This window comes from Ascidia mentula, chromosome 1 (genome assembly GCF_947561715.1).
Source record: "Ascidia mentula chromosome 1, kaAscMent1.1, whole genome shotgun sequence".
NCBI classification, from domain to species: domain Eukaryota; kingdom Metazoa; phylum Chordata; class Ascidiacea; order Phlebobranchia; family Ascidiidae; genus Ascidia; species Ascidia mentula.
The window spans coordinates 4295676-4319006 of NC_138566.1; the positions used below are offsets into that span (position 1 = coordinate 4295676).

Here is a 23331-nt window from a genome sequence, read left to right on the forward strand (position 1 = left end):
TGCTGCTAGCGTGCATTCTTTTCTATATTAAGACTAAGAGACTATTTTCCTCATTTAGTCGCGTTGCCTTTTTTACCTGACTACCAGCGAACGACCTGGACACTGTGATTCATCATGTACTATTTGATACCATTTATAATTTTGCCTACTTAATTATTTTTGCTTCTTACCCCTTGTCTAAACTATGTGCGTATAGGCTTTTTGGTTAATAAACCAAGTACCTTGATCAGGGTATTTTCCTTCCAGCGTCTGCATAAAAAAGCTTGGACAACATGTTGTTGTGATATTCCGTTTTGCCGGTAATGTTACGTCACAGGAGGAATGCAGACGACATGTGTAAAGGCATATTTCAATAATAACACAAAATGCTTCTCAGCTGTTTTAACACCGTTGTATTGGCTTTCTAAGGCGGGGTAATGAATTGCACAACATTCAATTAAATGAAGGTGGATCGCGACAAACCGATTCCACGTTTTCGTATTTTCCTGATGATTTTCCTTCCAGGGTTTGTATTAGCAAGCTTGAACAACACAGTGTTGCGTCACTTAACATTAACCCACATAATCTGGCTTTATGTAAAATGCATCAAATTACTGTGGATGTCGACATACGTCTGTGACGCATTTTTCTTTATTCAGTTGACGAGTTCTTATTTGGAAATACCCTTGGTTAGTTACAAAATGATAAACAAGGTTTATAAATTTGTGACAAAGTTTAAAATTGTCATCATCTCTAGGTAATGATTGATAGAAAACGCTTCAACACATTAAATTTTCATTTTGTTGCAAATAAAAATACATTGGGCAGAACATGACGATTTATGAGCGATTCACGTCATTGGAATAAGAAAGAACGAAGCCACGTAAAAACGAAAAATGAACCAAATACAATGAGAAGGAATTTTTTATGTAAAATACATGCTATGATATGAGGTTTTTGGAATGAAAAGATTTGAAACACAAACAGCGGACGAAGATGGATAATAATAATACACTCACAAAGCACTTCCTTAAACACAGGATCAACTATAGGTATTATATAGGAAAATACAATTCGTCCTTAGGGCATCGTAGATTTCATATTTGAATTTTTTTTTCAAGATGCATTTATGTCAAAGTGTTGCATTAGTTTAAACACAAATATTTACCGCACATCCACAGATTAAACAGTTTGTAGATTACACATTTTCGTCACTTTTATGCGCATTTCACTTTCATTCTAGAGGTACGAATTCCGCCATATTGGCTTTTCCAAGTCCACCAGCTTAACGTAGTTCTACTATTAGAAGTATCCGACCAGACACTGTTGAGTCGGGCATATCCACAAGCATTATGCCACCATGCGCCAGCTTCCGGCGCGCACTTAAAATTTCGATGCCTGCAACATAAAAAGGTTTTGGTAGTATTCGTTATCTGTGCTTTTGATCTTTTTCTGTTTCGGTCTTCTGTGTGGAAAAGCTGTTAGCAATTCAATCTCCATATTTTCTGTTCCAATCCTACATTAGACATTTAGTTTACTCACTGATCATTGTCTCTGTCATTCGTCGAAAACGGCATTCCACTTTGGTTAAACTCCCCGTGATCCATGGCATTTCCGGCAGTTCCAGAATATCCAGAGAAAGTTATTCGATAGAGACTTTCTTCATCAGCAATACTGAATGAACTAGATGCAAGATTGCAACAAGAAAATGTTTTTATGTAAAAACATTCGACATTATGCAGAAAGCTGTAATGTCGTATCTAGGACTTGTTTGTTTGACTCGAAAATATCTGTATCTTTGCTCTATATGTAGAGTTGCAGTAAAATTATTCACTTTTACATTATTTCGTAATTTATCCCGAAAGTGTCCATTGTAAAATATGTGGAAAAATGCAAACAACCGGTATTTGTTTGGATTTTGAGAAATTTTGCGTTAGAAATTTCAGCAATAAAAGTGAAAAAAATATTTTCGCCCGAAATAAAAACAAAAACTATGACAAGACAGAAACAACCTCTGAAACATAGTGATCGGGTATACATTACATTCTGTTTGGGATAAGATAGAGATTATTGTAATAAACATAATAAACCGTTACCTATATTCAGCAAAGGCGTGGTTGCCTTTGAAATCACAAAGATCAATACGAAGGCGACACCGTGTGGACGCATTGGTAATGTGGTGCAGATTATCCAAACCTACCAAAAGTTTTTAAATACAATGTGATTTACTGGTTATAAAACCAACACTGTTTAAACAAATCAGAACAGAAATTGTTTGTCACAACAAACATCCTTTCATATATATGAATTTTATGCTGAACTGTGTTAAATTTGAACCAAAACTGGGTGAAAAAAGTGCTGCAAAATTATCAAGAATTTCTTTACAATCTATATCGGTTACAAAACAAACCCATCCAAAACTCTGTTTTGTTGTTTCCGAACCCGTTCTTGTAGGCCATCCAATCTCGATGGAAGCCCACTGAACCATCAAAACGGTTTTGAAAGACCTAGAAAATAGGAATGGTGTTATGTTACATTCCTTACTCTTTCCTTACTCTTCGATAGATTGTGAAATCCTATTCAAGAAAACGAATACTTTACTGCAGCTGTAAAAGAATATTTTTATGAGCAGAGGAGTACGATGGCACTAGAGAAAATAGTCCGAATATGATCAGATATATACCTACGTGTGAAGATACAAGATAAAATCGCTATATTGCGTTTTCTTTCCGCAACGTTACCTGCCATCCCTTCCCAGAGTTGCCTTCGGGAAAAACCGGATTCGATATTTCGCAGCCGTTTACTGAAGAAAGAAATAAGAATAATAGCAGATTCTATTCATAAGGGAATGTCTCATGTTAATCATCTGCAGTTATTTGCTTTAAGGTACATATGTGCCAATTGACTTGCACCCACTCACGAAGGTCTGATCTTTAATGAATTTGGTAAAATAAATTTTCTTACGTACATTCAGCACATTGTTTCCCTGTATAACCAGTGGGACAGACACAAGTGAAATCTCCAAGCAGATCAACACATGTTCCTCCATTGAGACAAGGGACTCCGACAGAGCAAGCGTTCACATCTGATAACATGTTATGCGAGCACAGTGGAATGGGGATGACATTTGTTTTACTTAAATGTTGGTTTGCTTTATTTGGTGAAAATGAAGTTGCTGTCTACATCAACGGTTCCCTTATTGGGTTCCATAGACACAAATATAAAAATTTCCGTGAGCACATTTTCTTGTTTCAGTCCACAACTGTTGGATCTGTCCGCTACGTATTAGGGAAATGACGAATAAGAATTGATCCAATTGATAGAAAACAACGTCGACATACTTGGGAATACGTATGTTTACTTGGAGTTTCTGACTTATTAGCCGTTTTAACTTGAAACCTTGTTGAGTTTCGCGGACAAAAAGTTTGGGAAACACTGCTGTTTAAGAACTAAATTTGGTACTTTATTGAAAATTATGTAAAACAATTACAAAGCATTCTATATATCATGCATTAGTTGGGGCTGCAAAAGTTAGAATTTTGGCATTCTGAAAACTAACAAAACGGTTGTTTTTTATATGAAAATGGCTTCTGAAGTCCTCGTATACCCCCTTTTGAAAATTTGCTTTTTTCTGTAAATGTTGTACAAGGTCAAGTCCTCGGCGGAAATAATGTAATTGGAAACCTAGTTTGTGGTAAACTCTACAAAATTATGCAAAGGTTTTCTCTTACCAGTAAACGTAAACCAGGATTGGCTGCTACAAATATTTCCATTAACTCCATCCTTAAGAACGAATATGTTTGTTCCGTTGGTGTACTTGTACATCTTCACCTTACCACCAGATACTATAGTATGTAATTTAGTTTGTGATCCATAGAAATTGTACAGCATTAAAAACCTTGTGTATAAAACGCAGGTTTCCTACGAATGGGTTTACGTATTCCATTCAAAAAGGCATCTTCAATTCTTATCTAAGCACATTCTTTTTTCAAGCGAAACTTCTTTTCTTACAATAAATCACGTTTTTTCGCAAAGTTTTTGAAATATTGCTATTTTTTGAAAATGTCGCCTGCGTGAAAGGCAGTGGCGCTGGAAGAAGGTTGTTTTTGTGAAAACAACCTCTTCATTGACAAAACGTATGAATGAATCAAAGCATAAACAATAGACTTCATGACGCGTTGTGTGTACCTGTTAGGTTTCCTGTCCTAATCGCAGCGGCGCATATCGAACTATTCAAGTGGAACGCGTCAGTTCCGCATGAATAAGTTTGACCTTTGCAGTCTAGTGGACAAAATACGTCGGTGATGGCGTATTGGGTATCGCCGGTTGTTGAACAAGTCACTGAAACAAAACGAGCAATTTCTTTCATGGTAAGAGGGGTGTTTAGACATAGGCAAGTATACTTTCAGCACATTGTTTCCCTGTATAACCAGCAGGACAGACACAAGCGAAATCTCCAAGCAGATCAACACATGTTCCTCCATTGAGACAAGGGATTCCGACGGAGCAAGCGTTCACATCTGGTAACAAGTTATGCGAGCACAGTGGAATGGGGACTACATTTGTTTTACTTAAATGTTGCTTTGCTTTAATCGGTGGAAATGACTTTGCTGCCTACATTAACGTTTTCCTTATTGGGTTCCATAAAAAAGTAGAAAGGTTTCCCTGAGCATATTTTATTGTTTCAGTTCACAAATGTTTAATATGTCAGCTATGTATTAGGAAATGGCAGATAAGAATTGATCCAATTGATAGAAAACAACGTCGACATACGATGGAAATATCTATGTATACTTGGAGTTTTTGACTTCAAAAACTTGTTGAGTTTCGCGGACAAACAAGTTTGGGAAACACTGCTGTTTAAGAACTAACTTTGGTCCTTTATTCAATTTTGTGTAGACAAATTACAAAGCATTCTATATATCATTCATTAGTTGGGTATGTAAAAGTTAGAATTAGGCATTCTGAAAACTAACAAACAGTGTTTTTTTTTTTTATGAAAAGGTTTCCGAAGTCCTCTTACCCTCTTTGAAAATTTGCCTGTTTCTGGATATGTTGTGCAAGGCCAAGTCCTCGGCGGAAATAGTGTATTTGGAAACCCAGTTTGTGCTAAAGTCTACAAAATTATGCAAAGATTTTCTCTTACCAGTAAACGTAAACCAGGATTGGCTGCTACAAATATTTCCATTAACTCCATCCATAGGAACGAATATGTTTGTTCCGTTGGTGTACTTGTACATCTTCACCTTGCCACCAGACACTACAGTACGAAATTTGGTTTGTGATCCATACAAATTGTAGAGCATTAAAAACCTTGTGTATAAAACGCGATTTGGTTTACCTGCTTCATTCAAAAAGGCATCTTCAATTCTTATCTAAGCACATTCTTTTTTCAAGCGAAACTTCTTTTCTTACAATAAATTACTTTTTTTCGCAAAGTGTTTGAATTATTGGCATTTTTTGAAAATTTCGCCTGCGTGAAAGCCAGTGGCGCAGGAAGAAGTTTGGTTTTGTGAAAACAACCTCTTCATTGACAAAACGTATGAATCAATCACCGACCAATGTTAAAGTATAAACAATAGACTTCATGACGTACAGTGAGTACCTGCTAGGCTTCCTGTCCTAATCGCAGCGGCGCATATCGAACTATTCAAGTGAAACGCGTCAGTTCCGCATGAATAAGTTTGACCTTTGCAGTCAAGTGGACAAAATACGTCGGTGATGGCGTATTGGGTATCGCCCGTTGTTGAACAAGTCACTGAAAGAAAACGAGCAATTTCTTTCATGGTAAGAGGTGTTTTTAGACATAGGTAAGCATACTTGCAAAAGTATAAGCAGATGGAGAAGTTGATTTGCAGGATTGGCTTTTTACTCCGTTCCGGAATGTGGAAGAAACCAAACTTTTTCCAGATGTTTTGTAAACTTTAACTAAACCACCAGAAACTTTGTGGAATAAACAAACAATGATAAAAGAATGGTCAACACAGCTATCAGCAAAAACTTATACACAAGGCATCTCACCATCAATCAGTTGTTCCTGTATTGCTGCCAGGCAAATTGGTCCACTGGTGTAGATGCCAATTCCGCATAGTGCTGAGGTTCGGTGATGCAAGCAGTTTCCGGGACAAATTATTTCCGAGACTGAATGGTTTAACGATGCAAAATCCGTTTCACATGTGACTGAAACAAACAAACGAATACATGTATGTAAATGCTACTTGTTAAAGACTGGTTCCTTAATTTTTCCAGAATTTAGCCCTCTGGTTGGCATTGTATTACACCAGAGACACTAATTTATTTTGATAATAAGTCAATGTTATGTAGCTCTCAGAATTTTCAAATTGAAGTCAGCTGAAAAATCGATTTCGCCTGGATGGGCACCCTCAGTTTTAATCGATTTTGAAAAGAAACTGAGTATGTTCGTGCGGGCGCAATCGTCCTTTCAATATTTATAATAAATCAGCTGAATTCAATTTGAAACTTCTCATAGTTTCATTACATTGACTTAAAAACTACTTGCATTCGTTATACTATGAAAAACTATTTACTAAGGCGGTGTTTTTAGTACTTACGTTATTCTATAATAAGCACTATATATATTGTTATATGACCAAGAAAAATGCTTTAAATGTACCCACCGGTATGAGTCAAAACAACTTGCTCCGTGCAAAAGTAGACCAGTAACAACAACACAAACATCTTTAAAGCGCACCAACAGCTTTCAACCGATTAAATATCTTCTGTATATATATGTATATAAGTTATATATAACTTTGTTAAAACGGTGTTTTTCCACTACGTATTGTTTGTGTTTGTTACCAGCTAATCTCCTTTCTGAAGCCTTTTTCTGTACTTCAACACCTCACCTGTATCTTCACGCATCATACTTAGATGCACGTCATACCAGTTAGACTAAATTTATCGGATATTTATCATGGTGAAGTTAATGGCAATACAGTATCTGAAATTTTGATAATTGATCTCCTTTTCTCTGAACCACATGTCCCCTTTAGCCTAATTACGACATTAGATTGCCATTTATTTCGTTGACTAATGATTGTTTGAGCAAACAAAACCCTAGCCACGTAATATGCTCAAACTAATGATTGTTTGAGCATATTACGTGGCTAGGGTTTTCGCGAATTAATTGTACTCTTTTCGCTATGCCAACACACTATGCGATGCTACGGCAAATAAACTATCAATGCTATGGCTTGAAGTGTGATTTAATGTGACAATCCTTATATTTTACCGAAAACAAGACCGTAATTGGTTGTTACATATACCTGATTTACTTGTATGTTAGAGCTGCAACCAACAAACAGTATCTAATTTGAATTGTGTAAGCTGCATGCAGATGGCCACTGTTTCGACCTATAAGGTCTCATCAGTGCAGTTGGTGTTAAGTTATGATTCTTACATATTCGATATCACAATGGAACTTGTTAGCTTGAACTAAAGGCAATGTAGAAGTGAACACCAAATATAGCATGTCACGATACATAGGAGGGGTGAATACCCATCACATCTAACCAACGTAAGATTTCGTGTTCAATGCCGTAATTGTCGTTATTTGCCAGTACTTTAGTCACTGCATCAACAGTCATGATACTAAAGCGTCACTTCCAGATCGGATGTAAATGATGATACGCAGATCCAATGTTTACGCGCTGAACGTATTGGATAAAACCTAAGTTTTTATTACACACTTAATTTATTATTCAAACCTCGAAACTACGCAACAAGTAAGGGTGTCAGTTGTTTTTGTTGCGGACAAAAAATCTTCACGTATTTTTGAATAACCTCGTTTAAATTTTGAACTTGATTATACAATATACAATAATTTATAGTAATTATCCAAAAAATAACACAGGTCATACTGTTTACTTTATTTGTAAAAACAGTTTATGTAAGATAATCCTGAATACACAAAAGTATGCGTGAATTTGCAACTGGGGTTCTAAGTATACCATCTTAGTTCTCGTATGCGCCACTTAGCGGACAATTGGAAACTGTAAATTGATTCGATAAAAGCCTTTCTCCTTTGAAATGGGAAAATGCAGAAACTTCCAGATTTACAAAAATCGTTTTCTTTTTGACATATCCCACATACCCAAGGCTGCAATTTCCACTTCTGTGCTTCCGAGCCAATTGCACAATGTTTTATGGTAGTTTGAACACAATGGTTGATTGAAGTTTTAGGCAACGGAACGGAATGAACACAAAATAAAGCTTTTGATCGTTTTCCAGCAATCTTGTGCACTGTAGTGTTGGTTTCACACGTTCTCATTGCGTCACACAGATTATCCTGTTAGGCTGAACATTGTGAGGACTTATTTAGCTGCTGGATATGTATTTGATCGAATACAGGATGTGAGTGATGTGATGATTGATGTATTTCCAGGGTATATACCATGACATGAAATACAAATGATAGTTAACGATTTATTTACAATGAGTACATGGTGCTGACCTGCAATTAAAGGAAGCTGATCTTAGTCGTTATTTATTTCTGGCTAAAGTTATACTACTTATTTGACGATAAAAGTTTAGCATTTTACGAGGTTGACTTGGTCAAGCGTAAATTTGCTATGTAACTCCACAGTCCATTAAAGCTTGAAAGAATGTAATGACAGGCAATCGTTTATGTTTTAGCATGATTGTGAATTGAGCAAATTCGGCGGATTTCGCGTTATCATAACCTTACTAATTTCAAATGTCAAGCTGAAGTCTAATACTTTTCTGGAGTATGTTGAACATTTGTTTGTGCGCCAATATGGCCAATGACGTCAATAATAACTTTGTGCTGTGTTGTTGCTTTCACTGGAGCTTTCGAACGCCACGAATACTGGGCAGGCACATAGTGAGTAATGGTTGAATATCGCCAACCATAAACATACAAGTCTATTGACAAATATTCTCAATGAAACATATGGCACAATTTTAAGATAAATCACTTTCCAGAACAGCACAAGAAAAACTTGAAAGACTACAAATTGCGGTTACGTACGAGCCCAGTGCATATGTGACATAAATGCATATCGCGTTTGAAATGCAAATACGTGACGGGACGTTGTGGAGATTCGTGACTGTGAATGATGGCAAGCGCGCCGTTCCGAAATTCCTGGGACAGTTGTTGAATGAAGTCTGAAAAGTTGTTAGTTTAGCATTTAAGTTAAAGGTGCGATTATACTTGATGATCATCTGGAAATTGTGAGTACACGGCAAATTACTGTTGGTTAACAATGGTTAACCAAACACACAAATAAAGTATGTTGGCAACATGTTCTCACTATGGATTATAATGATCGCAAAAAGAAACAACATCTATAAAAATATGAAAATGTTTTAAACCCAAACAAAAAGTCGAAATGTGAACCAATTTTTGTACGGCGCACATATTGTTGACACCAAGGATTAATGACGCATTGTGCACGATGCATTCAGTTTCACTCATGAATTCACGCTGGCAACGATTACGCATAGGCCTAATTATCAGGAGCCATGTAAGCATTTTGTAGAGTAACATTTGATTCGCTTCAGTTGTGTGTACAGTATTTCTTCTCTTTTGACATGAAAACACAGTTGGTAACCCTACGCTCAACAGTCAGCAGATTAATACGGGGTGTTGTTAACAACAAACTGTCCACCAACGCGCCACTTCCAAGCTCTTGAAATAGTTATTAACACTCTGCCTGCCCATAACAAGTCATAACACTTGCCTGTGTATACCAGAAAACCCGCAAGGCGGGGCATGGACCTCAACAAGGCTTAGCAATCCCTAGAATAGGCGAGAGGGCAAATCATCGTGAAATTGGCCCGAGGAATGGGATATAAGTGGCTGTGCGGTGGCGTATGAAGTGGACAGTAGAGTATGCCTGTTCGAGCGAATAGTTGACCAGCTGTCGCACTGGTATACACAACGGCAGCGGACAGTTCATTCGGGTCAAGTGCTTTTATATATCGAAAAGGCTACGCTCGTATCAGTTATTGTGTGTTGCGACCGAGGTGTGAAGTTAATATTGGTGAATAGTTGGAAACAATGTAATAGAAATTCCAGCTTCCGTTCAAAGTATAGATACACGTTTTTTTAGCTTTTTTGTTTTGTTTGGTGAGGAAATATTTTCGACGCTTGACAACTGTCTGCCAACAGCGATCATGTTTGCACTTTCAGCAAAATATTTTCCCGTAATGTGACTGCGTAAATGGAGTTTTGTATGATTGGGATTGGTAGATTTAAACTGTTTTGCGTTGTTTTTCTCTCTCTAAAAACAAGTTTTTCGTTTCGTTTTTTGCTCAAGCAAAGTTGCATGAATGTTTGTTTATTCCAAAAAATGTTTAAAGCCTTCATTACAACGGTCGCAAATAAACATTAATATTGCCACGTAACCAAAAAAATCCGAATCAAACTCGTATATTCCGCATGTGGGAATATACCATGCCATTTTAAATGTATTAAAGCAATAAAGGTCGACACAGTGTGACTTGGGTGAAACGGGATGCCACGCAATAAACCAGATTAACGGTAAGCGACAAATGTTCGTGTGCGGATAGGTGAATAATTGAAGCCTATGAAATATTCAAGGAACGCCCGGGCGCTCGCCGAAGTGACGCAACAGCGTAAATATGTTTTGCACTGTTGTGACGGATATTCCGTTAGATAACTTGTCAGTGATGTATGTGTAGGTTTGATCCTTTATTTGTTGGCTAAAATGAAAATTTTGGCCGAAATTGACCACTATGTGTTGGATGTCGTGTTGTTTTTTTTGTTGCAGCAGCCATGTAAGGTACTTTTTGTAAATACAGTTTGAAAACATGAGACGGAAACTTGCAGCGATACTGTAAAATATGTGGAAAAATTGTCAATAATGAGCGTGTTTGGCGTGATGTTGTCATAACGCAGATACTATTTTAAATGTTGCAGCAAAAACTGTTCTTTTGGCATTTATGGGCAATTGCCAATATGATTCATTGTGCATTGCTATCATTCCAAAAAGAAATTTAGCCAAACAGGTTTTAATTTTAACAAACACACCACAGCGCACAAAGCAAAACCATTTTCTTGCTATGATTCTCTGTATTTGGCACAAGAATGTATGACTATGTTGTCCGGACTATGTGGCAGTTAATATTTGAACGACACAGCGTCAAATATTTTAATTCAAATGTGTTTATTTACGAAATTTATTATTCAGCAAACATTCCATTTCATTAAAATACGAACCCATCCAAAGTTCTGTGGAGATGTTACCAAACCCGTTCTTGTAATCCACCCAATTTCTATCGAAACTTACTGAACCATCATAACGGTTTTGAACAACCTTGAAATTAATAAAAACTCTGGTTTTTGAATTGTACCTTAACCCACTAATGGTTATAATAAACTTGTACACTAAATCAAGTAAATTGACATTGATCAATTGTTTATTAAAAAAGTGGCGTGAATTAACTATACACAACCTATGTGAACACGTAAACTATTTTAGTTTGTTAGGTTTTTTGCGACAAAAACAAAAAAACGAGTCGTAATACCTGCCACCCATATTCACAGTTATCTTCTTGAAACAGCGGATTCGCTGTTTTGCAGCCGTACACTAAGCAAATAAATAAATCAATTAAAACTACGACGTTAGCTACTTGCGCGCTTGTTGAAAACGTCACTAAGGGTGCCTGTTTCAGGCCCATTGTGTTTTCTGCAAAAATATGTCAATCATTAAACTTACTTATTTCACATCTTCTGCCGGTATAATCGGAACCACAGATACAACCGAAATCTCCCAACAAATCAACACATGAACCTCCGTTGAGACAAGGGTTTCCAAAAGAACAAACGCTCAAATCTGCTATAAAGGGTCGTAAGGGGGTTTGAAAATGTAAGTTGATTGCTCTACGTGACATATGCATTTGTTTGCACGCAAATGAGACAGTATAGTCGGCAAATATTCATTTCACAGATTTGGCGGGCATATAAACCCACCGAAATTGTAATGTTAGTTGACGCTAGAACGTGCGTTTTGTCAAGGAAAAGAAGATTTTTTCGGTCAAAGCAACGGTTCTTAAGCCGTTCCATCCGTCAGATATTGTTTCAGGTGCGTTATTTTTACATTGTTTGGATTCCAGAAAAATATTCATGATCTGTAGTTATTTTCAGTTAAAATTGTGTAAAGTCACCGGTCCGTAAACGTTTATCGAAGTAGGTTTAGAACAATTGAACTGTTGGATCCCGTTGGCTAAATATTTCCTACCTGAAAACGTAAACCAGGATTGACTTTTGCACATGGCTTTGCTATCAGTGAATATGTTGCTTCCGTTGGTAAACTTGTATGCTTTCACCCTGCCACCAGATACTGACAAAGTTGTACCTGTAATACCTTGTAAGCAGTGGTGGGATTCGGGCGGTTCGCACCGGTTCTATAGAACCGTCTCACGAAATTTTATCAGCGAACTGGTTAGCATCAGTGGTGTCAATGGATTTTTGCATCTTAGAACCCGCTGAAAAATATGACTTTTGTGATAGTACCGGCTAACAAAAATTTGAATCCAACCACTGCCTATAAGCTTTCACAGTACACGGTGTCTGCAATGACCACGTTTAAAATTACCCCAAAATATTAATTTTAAATAAGAATGTGGGCAGCTGCTATTTTTGATAGCTAAACAGATATGACCGACGAAAACAAAGTTGAATACCTTTTTGAATGAATAAAAACTGCACCTGTAAGTTTTCCCGCTTCGATCGCAGCCGAGCATAGCGAACTATTCAAGTGGAAAGCATTGTTTCCGCATGAATAGGTTTGACCTTGGCAGCCTGGAGGGCAAATGACGTCAGTAATAACGTACTGGGTATCGCCGGATGTTGAACAAGTCACTTGAAATAAAAAATTATAAATAATTCTGATAGGCTATGCAGAGTGCAGCTTTTACACATATTTTAATACATACTTTTGAAGGAATACATTGTTGCACTCTCGGATTTGCAACTGTGGCTCTCAACGTCGTTTCGAACTGATCCAGAATTCGATTGCTTTTCCCGTGTTTTGTAAACTTCAACTGCGCCACCAGAAACTCAAAACAACATATAGGGATGACCTAGCGTGAACCTACATGTGGCTCAAGATATTGTAAGGCGTCTCACCATCAATAAGTTGTTCCTGCATTGCAGCAAGACAAACGGGTCCTCCACTGTAGACACCTTTTCCACATAACAACGTTGAGTCTTGCTTATGCGGGCAATGGGAGGGACAAATCAGATTGGAGATCGAGTGGTTCAATGATGAAAACTGCGTGTCGCAAGTCACTTCATCTCCTGAAAATTAAATTTGTGATTTTGCAACAGTGGGAAAAGCCCGTACTAATCTCCTGTCTGAAAACTGAGTGTTGCTCTTTCAACAGAGTGCTGGTAATTTGTAATAAGTTTGCACACAATTTAATAAATGTGTACCTGCCACAATTGATAGAGTTGTTTTGGATAAAATCACAGACCAGAAAAGAAGATACATTTTGTAAAAAAACCCCGTCTTCAAAAAACTCGATTTGTTGCAAAGGTTCGGAGCAAATGATTTGCTTATCCCGTGAAACGCAACAACACAAAAAGTAACGCGTTTGTCTCACACCTGTATATGCAAATACTGGCACCACTTACGTTATTCATGATGTTATATATGGTTTATTGCATCAATGCATCGGTCGGTATGCATTGTTGCCTTCTGCTCCTGTCTGAATCAAGCATCCGCCAACTTTCCAGTTCCTGCTTATGCGTACACGCTCGACTTTACATTAGTGACAATAATTCACTCAAAACGGTTCATTGTAAACAGTTCCTGCTTATGCGTTGACGCGCGACTTTACATTAGTGACAATAATTCACTCAAAACGGTTCATTGCATCCAAACATCGGTCGGTATGCATTGTTGCCTTCTACTCCTGTCTGAATCATGCATCCGCCAACTTTCCAGTTCCTGCTTATGCGTTCACGCTCGACTTTACATTAGTGACAATAATTCACTCAAAACGGTTCATTGCATCCAAACATCGGTCGGTATGCATTGTTGCCTTCTACTCCTGTCTGAATCATGCATCCGCCAACTTTCCAGTTCCTGCTTATGCGTTCACGCTCAACTTTACATTAGTGACAATAATTCACTCAAAACGGTTCATTGCATCCAAACATCGGTCGGTATGCATTGTTGCCTTCTACTCCTGTCTGAATCATGCATCCGCCAACTTTCCAGTTCCTGCTTATGCGTTCACGCTCAACTTTACATTAGTGACAATAATTCACTCAAAACGGTTCATTGCATCCAAACATCGGTCGGTATGCATTGTTGCCTTCTACTCCTGTCTGAATCATGCATCCGCCAACTTTCCAGTTCCTGCTTATGCGTTGACGTTCGAGTTTACATCAGTTCTTCCCGACATTATTCCGGTAATTTTTCAACAATGATATGTTTTGGCGAACCACATAGAGATAAACTATAGGATTTGTTTAAGATTTGTGGCCATCTGTATGCAGTTTACAAAATTCATCTTATAGGCTCCACTTTGCCTTTGATAAATATCCATTTTTTACAAATGTTGACAACGTGCAGACAGGATTTTCAGAGAATTATCAAGAGCATTGTGTTCTTCGCAGAACTATGCGTCAGACTTTACTACATAAACTTCAACCCCATGTCGAACATTTTGTATAATATTATTTGTTTTCTGGCCAGGATCGGACCATATGTTTTTCTGTACTTTTCTATTGTCTGTGTGTTACATCTGTCTGTAGGGTTATAGGTTGTGTCACATACGGACCTAAACGAAAGCAACATTCAGATGTTCAAAAACCTATCAATATTTCCTTGTTTTAGAGAGAATGATTTTATTGTTTTGTATTTGCTTGGATGTTGATGATTTGTAAATTTTGATTATTGCAAACACGTCAATGCAGTCGAAAGTTAGTTATGGAAAGTTGTGTAGCAGTAATAATTTTCAACAGGTCAATTTCCATTGCAAATATTTGGTTGTTTGAAACAATTTTCTTTTGTTCAAATTGAATTCGCTATCACAGGTATGTTGTTCAACCTTCAGCTGACCAAATTATCTTGCGTTTGAAAAACTGGTTAAATCACTACAATAAACGTAAAATCATGCGATCACTTATTTTGAGCAAAGTCGTGATTGCTGGAAAATTCACAAATACCAAAACACAGGCGACACCTTGCGACAGTATTTGTATTGCAGTGAACTCCGTCTGTTTAATATATGCATAGTGAAAGATACGATTTGAATTAGATCCAGTTGTGTTCATTGATTTATGTGAAGTGATTGAGATAAAGTTGTTAAATTTTGATTTTTTTACTCTTATTGGTTCGTATTAAACTCTACCTGCATTTTAAATATAACTTGATTTTAAGATGGGATAATTCTGGTAGAGACAGCGAGACATTCAAGAGCACATTCACTATACTCGCAAACGCACTGGTCGTTACATCCCCAAAAAGATTTGATATATTCTGAACAAGTATTTCGACAGACACGATATCATCAACATTTAGCTGAAATTGCCAAAAAAATTCTATTTGTGAGAATGCACCTAGTAAAGTAGCTTAAAAGATGATGCGCGTAGCATGAAACGGATGAAGAGCCTACTGAAACATTAATCACACAATAACAATAAAAACGTGGTTGTACGTGGGTGGTGTACAATTTGCTACCAGATTTTACCGTGTCGTTTGTTTGCATTAGAAAAGAGTAACGGATGTGGTTCGTGTTCGCTTCTGCTGGCGTGCATTCTTTGCTATATTAAGGCTGAGAGACTATGTTCCTCATTTAATCGCTTTGCCTTTTTTTACCTGACTACCAGCGAACGACCTGGACACTGTGATTCATCATGCACTATTTGATACCATTTAGAATTTTGCCTACTTAATTATTTTTGCTTCTTACCCCTTGTCTAAACTATGTGCGTATAGATTTTTAAGTTGATAAACCAAGTACCTTGATCAGGGCAATTTCCTTCCAGCGTCTGCATAAGAAAGCTTGGACAACATGTTGTTGTGATATTCCGTTTTGCCGGTAATGTTACGTCACAGGAGGAATGCAGACGACATATGTGAAGGCAGATTTCAATAATAACACAATATGCTTCTCAGCTGTTTTAACACCGTTGTATTGGCTTTTTAAGGCGGGGTAATGGATTGCGTTCAATTAAATAAAAAGGAATCGCGGCGTAAGTCGGAAAATTCACATTTCTTTTCACGTTTTTGTGATTTTTCTGATGATAAACCGGGTATCTTGATCAGGACCTTTGGCTTCCAGCGTTTGTATTAGCAATCTTGAAACAAGTGCAATGTTGCGTCACTTAACATTAACCCGCATAATCTGGCTTTCAGTAAAAAGCATCAAATTACTGTGGATGACGACATACGTCTGTGACGCATTTTTCTTTATTCAGTTGACGAGTTCTTATTTGGAAAAACCCTTGGTTAGTTACAAAATGATGAACAAGGTTTATAAATTTGTGACAAAGTTTAAAATTGTCATCATCTCTAGGTAATGATTGATAGAAAACGCTTCAACACATTAAATTTTCATTTTGTTGCAAATAAAAATACATTGGGCAGAACATGACGATTTATGAGCGATTCACGTCATTGGAATAAGAAAGAACGAAGCCACGTAAAAACGAAAAATGAACCAAATACAATGAGAAGGAATTTTTTATGTAAAATACATGCTATGATATGAGGTTTTTGGAATGAAAAGATTTGAAACACAAACACCGGACGAAGATGGATAATAATAATACACTCACAAAGCACTTCCTTAAACACAGGATCAACTATAGGTATTATATAGGAAAATACAATTCGTCCTTAGGGCATCGTAGATTTCATATTTGAATTTTTTTTTCAAGGTGCATTTATGTCAAAGTGTTGCATTAGTTTAAACACAAATATTTACCGCACATCCACAGATTAAACAGTTTGTAGATTACACATTTTCGTCACTTTTATGCGCATTTCACTTTCATTCTAGAGGTTCGAATTCCGCCATATTGGCTTTTCCAAGTCCACCAGCTCAATGTAGTCTTACTGTTAGAAATATCCGACCAGACACTGTTGAGTCGGGCATATCCACAAGCATTATGCCACCATGCGCCACCTTGCGGCGCGCACTCAAAATTTCGATGCCTGCAACATAAAAAAGTTTTGGTAGAATTCGTTATCTGTGCTTTTGATGTTTTTCTGTTTCGGTCTTCTGTGTGGAACAGCTGTTAGTAATTCAATCTCCATATTTTCTACTCCCATCCTACATTAGACATTCAACGCGACAGAATAAACATGATGGCACTGAAATGTGTTTTCAAGCGTGTTATTCAACTCACGGATCAAATTTTTAATATGTTAAATTTGTCAAAAAATTTAAATGCAGAAGTGCTACCATGCCCTTGCATAGCAAGGCATGATCGCTCCACTGCACGCGGGCCATTTATATTTGGCGATCCCATGTTTCCATCCTCAACCGGGAGGTTTATTTCTGAGATCCCGCTAGAAAGTGGCTGATCCAGCTTAGCGGGATGCCAGACAAACTTATGCTTTGTTAGTAAGAGGTAGAATTGTCTACTGCTTCTAACAAGTTCGCCAAAGAGTCTTGCTTATTACCAGGAAAGGATTTCGCGTAAGGTTAGAGGTTTCCTTACATATAAAGTTGCTTATTTCCAGCTATAATATAACAACAAGTTTGGTTAGTTTACTCACTTATCATTGTCTCTGTCATTCGTCGAAAACTGCATTCCACTTTGGGTATATGTCTTCTTGCCGTCATCCATGGCATTTCCGGCAGTTCCAGAATATCCAGAGAAAGTTATTCGATAGAGACTTTCTTCATCAGCAATACTGAATGAACTAGATGCAAGATTGCAACAAGAAAATGTTTTTGTGCAAAAAACATTTGACATAATGCAGAAAGCTGTAATGTCGTATCTAGGACTTGTTTGTTTGACTCGAAAATATCTGTATGTTTGCTCTATTTTTAGAGTTGCAGTAAAATTATTCACTTTTATATTATTTCGTAATTTATCCCTAAAATGTTTGATTTGTCCGTTGTAAAATATATGGAAAAATGCAAACAACCGGTATTTGTTTGGATTTTGAGAAATTTTGCGTTAGAAATTTCAGCAATAAAAGTGAAAAAAATGTTTTATAAAAAAAACATATTTTCGCCCAAATTAAAAACAAAAACTATGACAAGACAGAAACAACCTCTGAAACATAATGATCGGGTATACATTACATTCTGTTTGGGATAAAATATAGATTATTGTAATAAACATAATAAACCGTTACCTATATTCAGCAAAGGCGTGGTTGCCATTGAAATCACAAAGATCAATACGAAGGCGACACCGTGTGGACGCGTTGGTAATGAGATGTAGATTTTGCAAACCTGTCAATAATGAGCGTGTTTGGCGTGATGTTGTCATAATGCAGATACTATTTTAAATGTTGCAGCAAAAACTGTTCTTTTGGCATCTATGGGCAATTGCCAACATGATTCATTGTGCATTGCTATCATTCCAAAAAGAAATTTAGCCAAACAGGTTTTAATTTTAACAAACACACCACAGCGCACAAAGCAAAACCATTTTCTTGCTATGATTCTCTGTATTTGGCACAAGAATGTATCACTAGTTGTCCGGACTCTGTGGCAGTTAATATTTGAACGACACAGCCACAAATATTTTACTTCAAATGTGTTTATTTACGAAATTTATTATTCAGCAAACATTTCATTTCATTAAAATACGAACCCATCCAGAGTTCTGTGGAGATGTTACCAAACCCGTTCTTGTAATCCACCCAATTTCTATCGAAACTTACTGAACCATCATAACGGTTTTGAACAACCTTGAAATTAATAAAAACTCTGGTTTTGGAATTGTACCTTAACCCACTAATGGTTATAATAAACTTGTACAATAAATCAAGTAAATTGACATTTATCAATTGTTTATTAAAAAAGTGGCGTGAATTAACTATACACAACCTATGTGAACACGTAACGAAAAAATTAAAACTATTTTAGTTTGTTAGGTTTTTTGCGACAAAAACAAAAAAACGAGTCGTAATACCTGCCACCCATATTCACAGTCATCTTCTTGAAACAGCGGATTCGCTGTTTTGCAGCAGTACACTAAGCAAATAAATAAATAAATCAATTAAAACTACGAAGTTAGCTACTTGCGCGCTTGTTGGAAACGTCACTAAGGGTGCCTGTTTCAGGCCCATTGTGTTTTCTGCAAAAATATGTCAATCATTAAACTTACTTATTTCACATCTTCTGCCGGTATAATCGGAACCACAGATACAACCGAAATCTCCCAACAAATCAACACATGAACCTCCGTTGAGACAAGGGTTTCCAAAAGAACAAACGCTCAAATCTGCTATAAAGGATCGTAAGGGGGTTTGAAAATGTAAGTTGATTGCTCTACGTGACATATGCATTTGTTTATACGCAAATGAGAAAGAAGTCGGCAAATATTCATTTCACAGATTTGGCGGGCATATAAACCCACCGAAATTGTAATGTTAGTTGACGCTAGAACGTGTGTTTTGTCAAGGGAAAGAAGGTGTTGTCGATCAAAGCAACGGTTCTTAAGCCTTTTCATCCGTTAAATGTTTTTTCAGGTACATTTTTTTACATTGTTTGGATTCCAGAAAATATGAACGATCTGTGGTTATTTTTAATTAAAATTTTGTGGACAATCACCGGTCCTTAAACGTTTATCGAAGTAGGTTTAGAGCTATTGGGCTGTTGGATTCCGTTGGCTAAATATTTCCTACCTGAAAACGTAAACCAGGATTGACTTTTGCACATGGCTTTGTGCTCAGTGAATATGTTGCTTCCGTTGGTAAACTTGTATGTTTTCACCCCACCACCAGATACTGAAAACGTTGTATCTGTTACAACCTATAAGCTTTCACAGTGCACGGTGTTGCAATAAGTTTTCCCCCAAAAATATTATTTCTAAATAAGAATTTGGGCATGCAGTTGCTATTTTTGATAGCTAAACAGGTTTGACCAACATAAACAAAGTTGAATACTTTTTTGAATGAATTAAAACTGCACCTGTAAGTATTCCCGCTTCGATCGCAGCCGAGCATATCGAACTATTCAAGTGGAAAGCATTGTTTCCGCATGAATAAATTTGTCCTTTGCAGCCTGGAGGGCAAATGACGTCAGTAATAACGTACTGGGTATCGCCGGATGTTGAACAAGTCACTGGAAATAAATCATAAAATATAATTCCGATAGGCAATGAAGAGTGCAATTTTTACGCGGATTTTAACACATACTTTTGAAGGAATACATTGTTGCACTCTCGGATTTGCAACTGTGGCTCTCCACATCGTTTCGAAATGATCCAGAATTCGATTGTTTCTCCCGTGTTTTGTAAACTTCAACTGCGCCACCAGAAACTCAAAACAACATATAGTGATGGCCTATTGCGTGTACCTATACATGTGGCTCAAGATATTGCAAGGAGTCTCACCATCAATAAGTTGTTCCTGTATTGCAGCAAGACAAATGGGTCCTCCACTGTAGACACCTCTTCCACATAACAACGTTGAGTCTTGCTTATGCGGGCAATGGGGGGGACAAATCAGATTGGAGATCGAGTGGTTCAATGAAGGAAACTGCGTTTCGCAAGTCACTTTATCTCCTGAAAATTAAATTTGTGATTTTGCAACAATGGGAAAAGCCCGTATACTTGTCTCCTGTCTGAAAACTGAATGTTGCTGTTTAAAGAGTCCACTGTGTTCAGTGCTGGTAATTATTGTAATAAGTTTAACTGCACACAATTCAATAAATGTATACCTGCCACAATTGATAGAGTTGTCTTGGATGAAATCACAGCCAATAAAAGAAGGTACATTTTGTAAAGATAATCCGACTTTTTCTTGGTTTGAAGCAAATGATTTGCTTATCCCGTGAAACACAACAACACAAAAAGTAACACGTTTGTCTCACGCCTGTATATGCAAATATTGACACCACATATGTTTTTTTTTCGTTATGTAATATATGACGACTGATAATATGACTTACACCACTGACAATCATTCACATAACAAGGTTCATCAAATCCGCATATCTGTCGGTATGCATTGTTGTTTTTTTTTACTTCTGTTTCAACCATGCGTCCTCCACCTTTCCAGTTAACTGTTTCATGCAACCACGCGCCTATATAATTCACATCAGTGCTATCCAACATTATTGCAGTAATTTTTTAATAGTGATAGGCTTTGACGAACCAATTAGAGATAAACCAAAGGATTGTTTTTGCAATAATTATTCCTTCAAAAAACAATTATCTCACCCCTGCAATATAATGTTATAACAGTTGACTACAAAAGAAGCGTTCACATTTTGCAAGAACAGTCAACTTTACCATCGACATACAGGTTATGTATATACATGTAGTAACATAACAGAATGTGCTAGTTGCCGTTAATTCCAGATGTTTTTCTTCGTCTAAGTGTGAATTTTCATTTTTTAGGCTTTGTACTTATCTTCTTCGACAGTTTCTGCTTGGCCTAAACGTATAATGTTTCCCACAAAAGGATTTAAGGCTGCGCTGCACGCGTTTTAGTAAATAACAGCTATTTAAACCTAGGCATTTTCCGCCAATCTTTACCTGCATCCTTGTTACACCAGACCCATTGATAAGGTGAGGTCTCTATAAGGGCGCTATGGTGAGGTCGGAACCATGAATATTATAAAAATATGATAGCCCTGGCTGAAAATAATAATGTCTGGCGGAAAGTTCGTTACTTTCGCTTTACTTCCCTAAACCAAGCTATATAGTCTGCTTTAAAGGACTTTCTGTGCAAAGATTTTGAACGTAATAATTTCAAACATTGACGTAACAATGTTTTTTTGTACAGTTCTCATTACTACATTAAAAATCAATGCTCTGTGTCTTGTTAAAATGTCTACAGTTTGTTTTTTATGGATAATATATAAAAATGATGGTAGCCATTTTTACAAACACAAAGGAGGACAAGTTTAAAGCTAATAATTTGCAACAGTTCAGCTCATTTTTTTAAATCGACTTTATGTTGTTTGGAAAGACCAGAGACTACTAACTTAGTAGTTTCTAGGAAGACACACATTTTTTTTATTTTGAAATATTTAACCGCTTGAAATAACCTTTTATTTAAAGGTTGTGTGACATCATTAGGGCTGTGACGACTGTCAATGCTTGCTTCATCAGTCGGTCCCTGTTTTAGAGTTTGTATTGAGAACTTTAGATTGTCATGAGGTGTTATTTTTTTAAAGATGAGGTACAGTCATGAATAGTTTCATGGACATGTTTTGTTTTGGTTTTTATTCTGTTGTAATAAAACCGGTTGTGCTTGTCGCTTGACGTAAGTTGCGTTTGTTTGGAAAAGCAATAGCCTTATTTGTTTTTGTATAATTTATAGTATGTTACTAATAAGCATTTTTGGGGGCGTCAATTCTACCTACTTGTGTTATAAATTATAGCTTCTAGCATATTGTGAAACTGACTAGTTGGTTGTAAAATTCAAATTGCTGGGGGGCAATCGGTACCGATGTGACAATGTCAATGTGACACACCTGACAGGTTATTTGAAATAATCCCAACCAATAAACTTTTTTTTATTTTTTTGAAATAGACAAGCTTCACTAAACCTTTTGCGCAAGGATGTGGATATATGGCAAATATTACCATTAGAGATTCTTGTTTAATTCAATGTGTTTTGGGTTGGACACTTCTTTTTATTGCAAGCACCATTATATTGCAACATTAAGTTATGTAAATTTTCATGAATTGTTAAAATTGCCACATTTATTTAAAACAAGTGAGTTTTTTTTCCTAGTTTAAACAATTAGCATCACATCCAAGGGGGTATTGAGTTGTTGCTGTATACCTTTTAAAGTACCCCGACAATTTGGTGTTTTGTTTGAGCAAATTATCTGCACTGGTTATCAGGTAATTTATATATATGTATTCCGAAAACTTTCTTCACACCACAACCAAACAAAAACTTAGACAAAAATTTCATCTCAATATCACGCTTCACTTTGAAAACCCTTCGGTTGCTTCAAAGTCTCACTGCTCATACCTTCACTGCCTGAACCTTTAATTTGCTGAAACATAATGTGTTTAAATTTGTGTTTGTGCAGCAAAATAAACGAATTAATGAAATGACCCTTTTTGAAAGAAACAATAATCAAAATAGCCTTGTAGTGGGTGTACCTCTGTCTTGGCAATATTTAGTTGGGGTATTTTGCACTTTTTTCATGCCCTGTTACGCCCTCAAGGTCACATGCCTC

The 23331-nt window shown here is 36.8% G+C and overlaps 1 protein-coding gene across 2 annotated transcripts; it reads right to left on the minus strand.

The window, feature by feature from the left end:
- Positions 1-16886: 16886 nt before the first annotated feature.
- Positions 16887-20976, minus strand: LOC145911886 (uncharacterized). 2 transcript variants are annotated; one of them, XM_082999333.1, is made up of 11 exons: positions 20848-20976; positions 20522-20692; positions 20325-20447; positions 20098-20250; positions 19812-19913; positions 19292-19408; positions 19097-19158; positions 18776-18872; positions 18312-18411; positions 17724-17870; positions 16887-17156 (listed from the first exon to the last, which is right to left on the minus strand). In XM_082999333.1, the coding sequence occupies exons 1-11, from the start codon at positions 20903-20905 to the stop codon at positions 16976-16978; spliced, it is 1311 nt and encodes a 436-aa protein (XP_082855459.1). In that variant the 5' UTR covers positions 20906-20976; the 3' UTR covers positions 16887-16975. The 2 variants fall into 2 exon arrangements, with proteins under 2 accessions (XP_082855459.1, XP_082855453.1); XM_082999327.1 differs by having other exon boundaries at positions 19292-19411.
- Positions 20977-23331: the final 2355 nt, after the last annotated feature.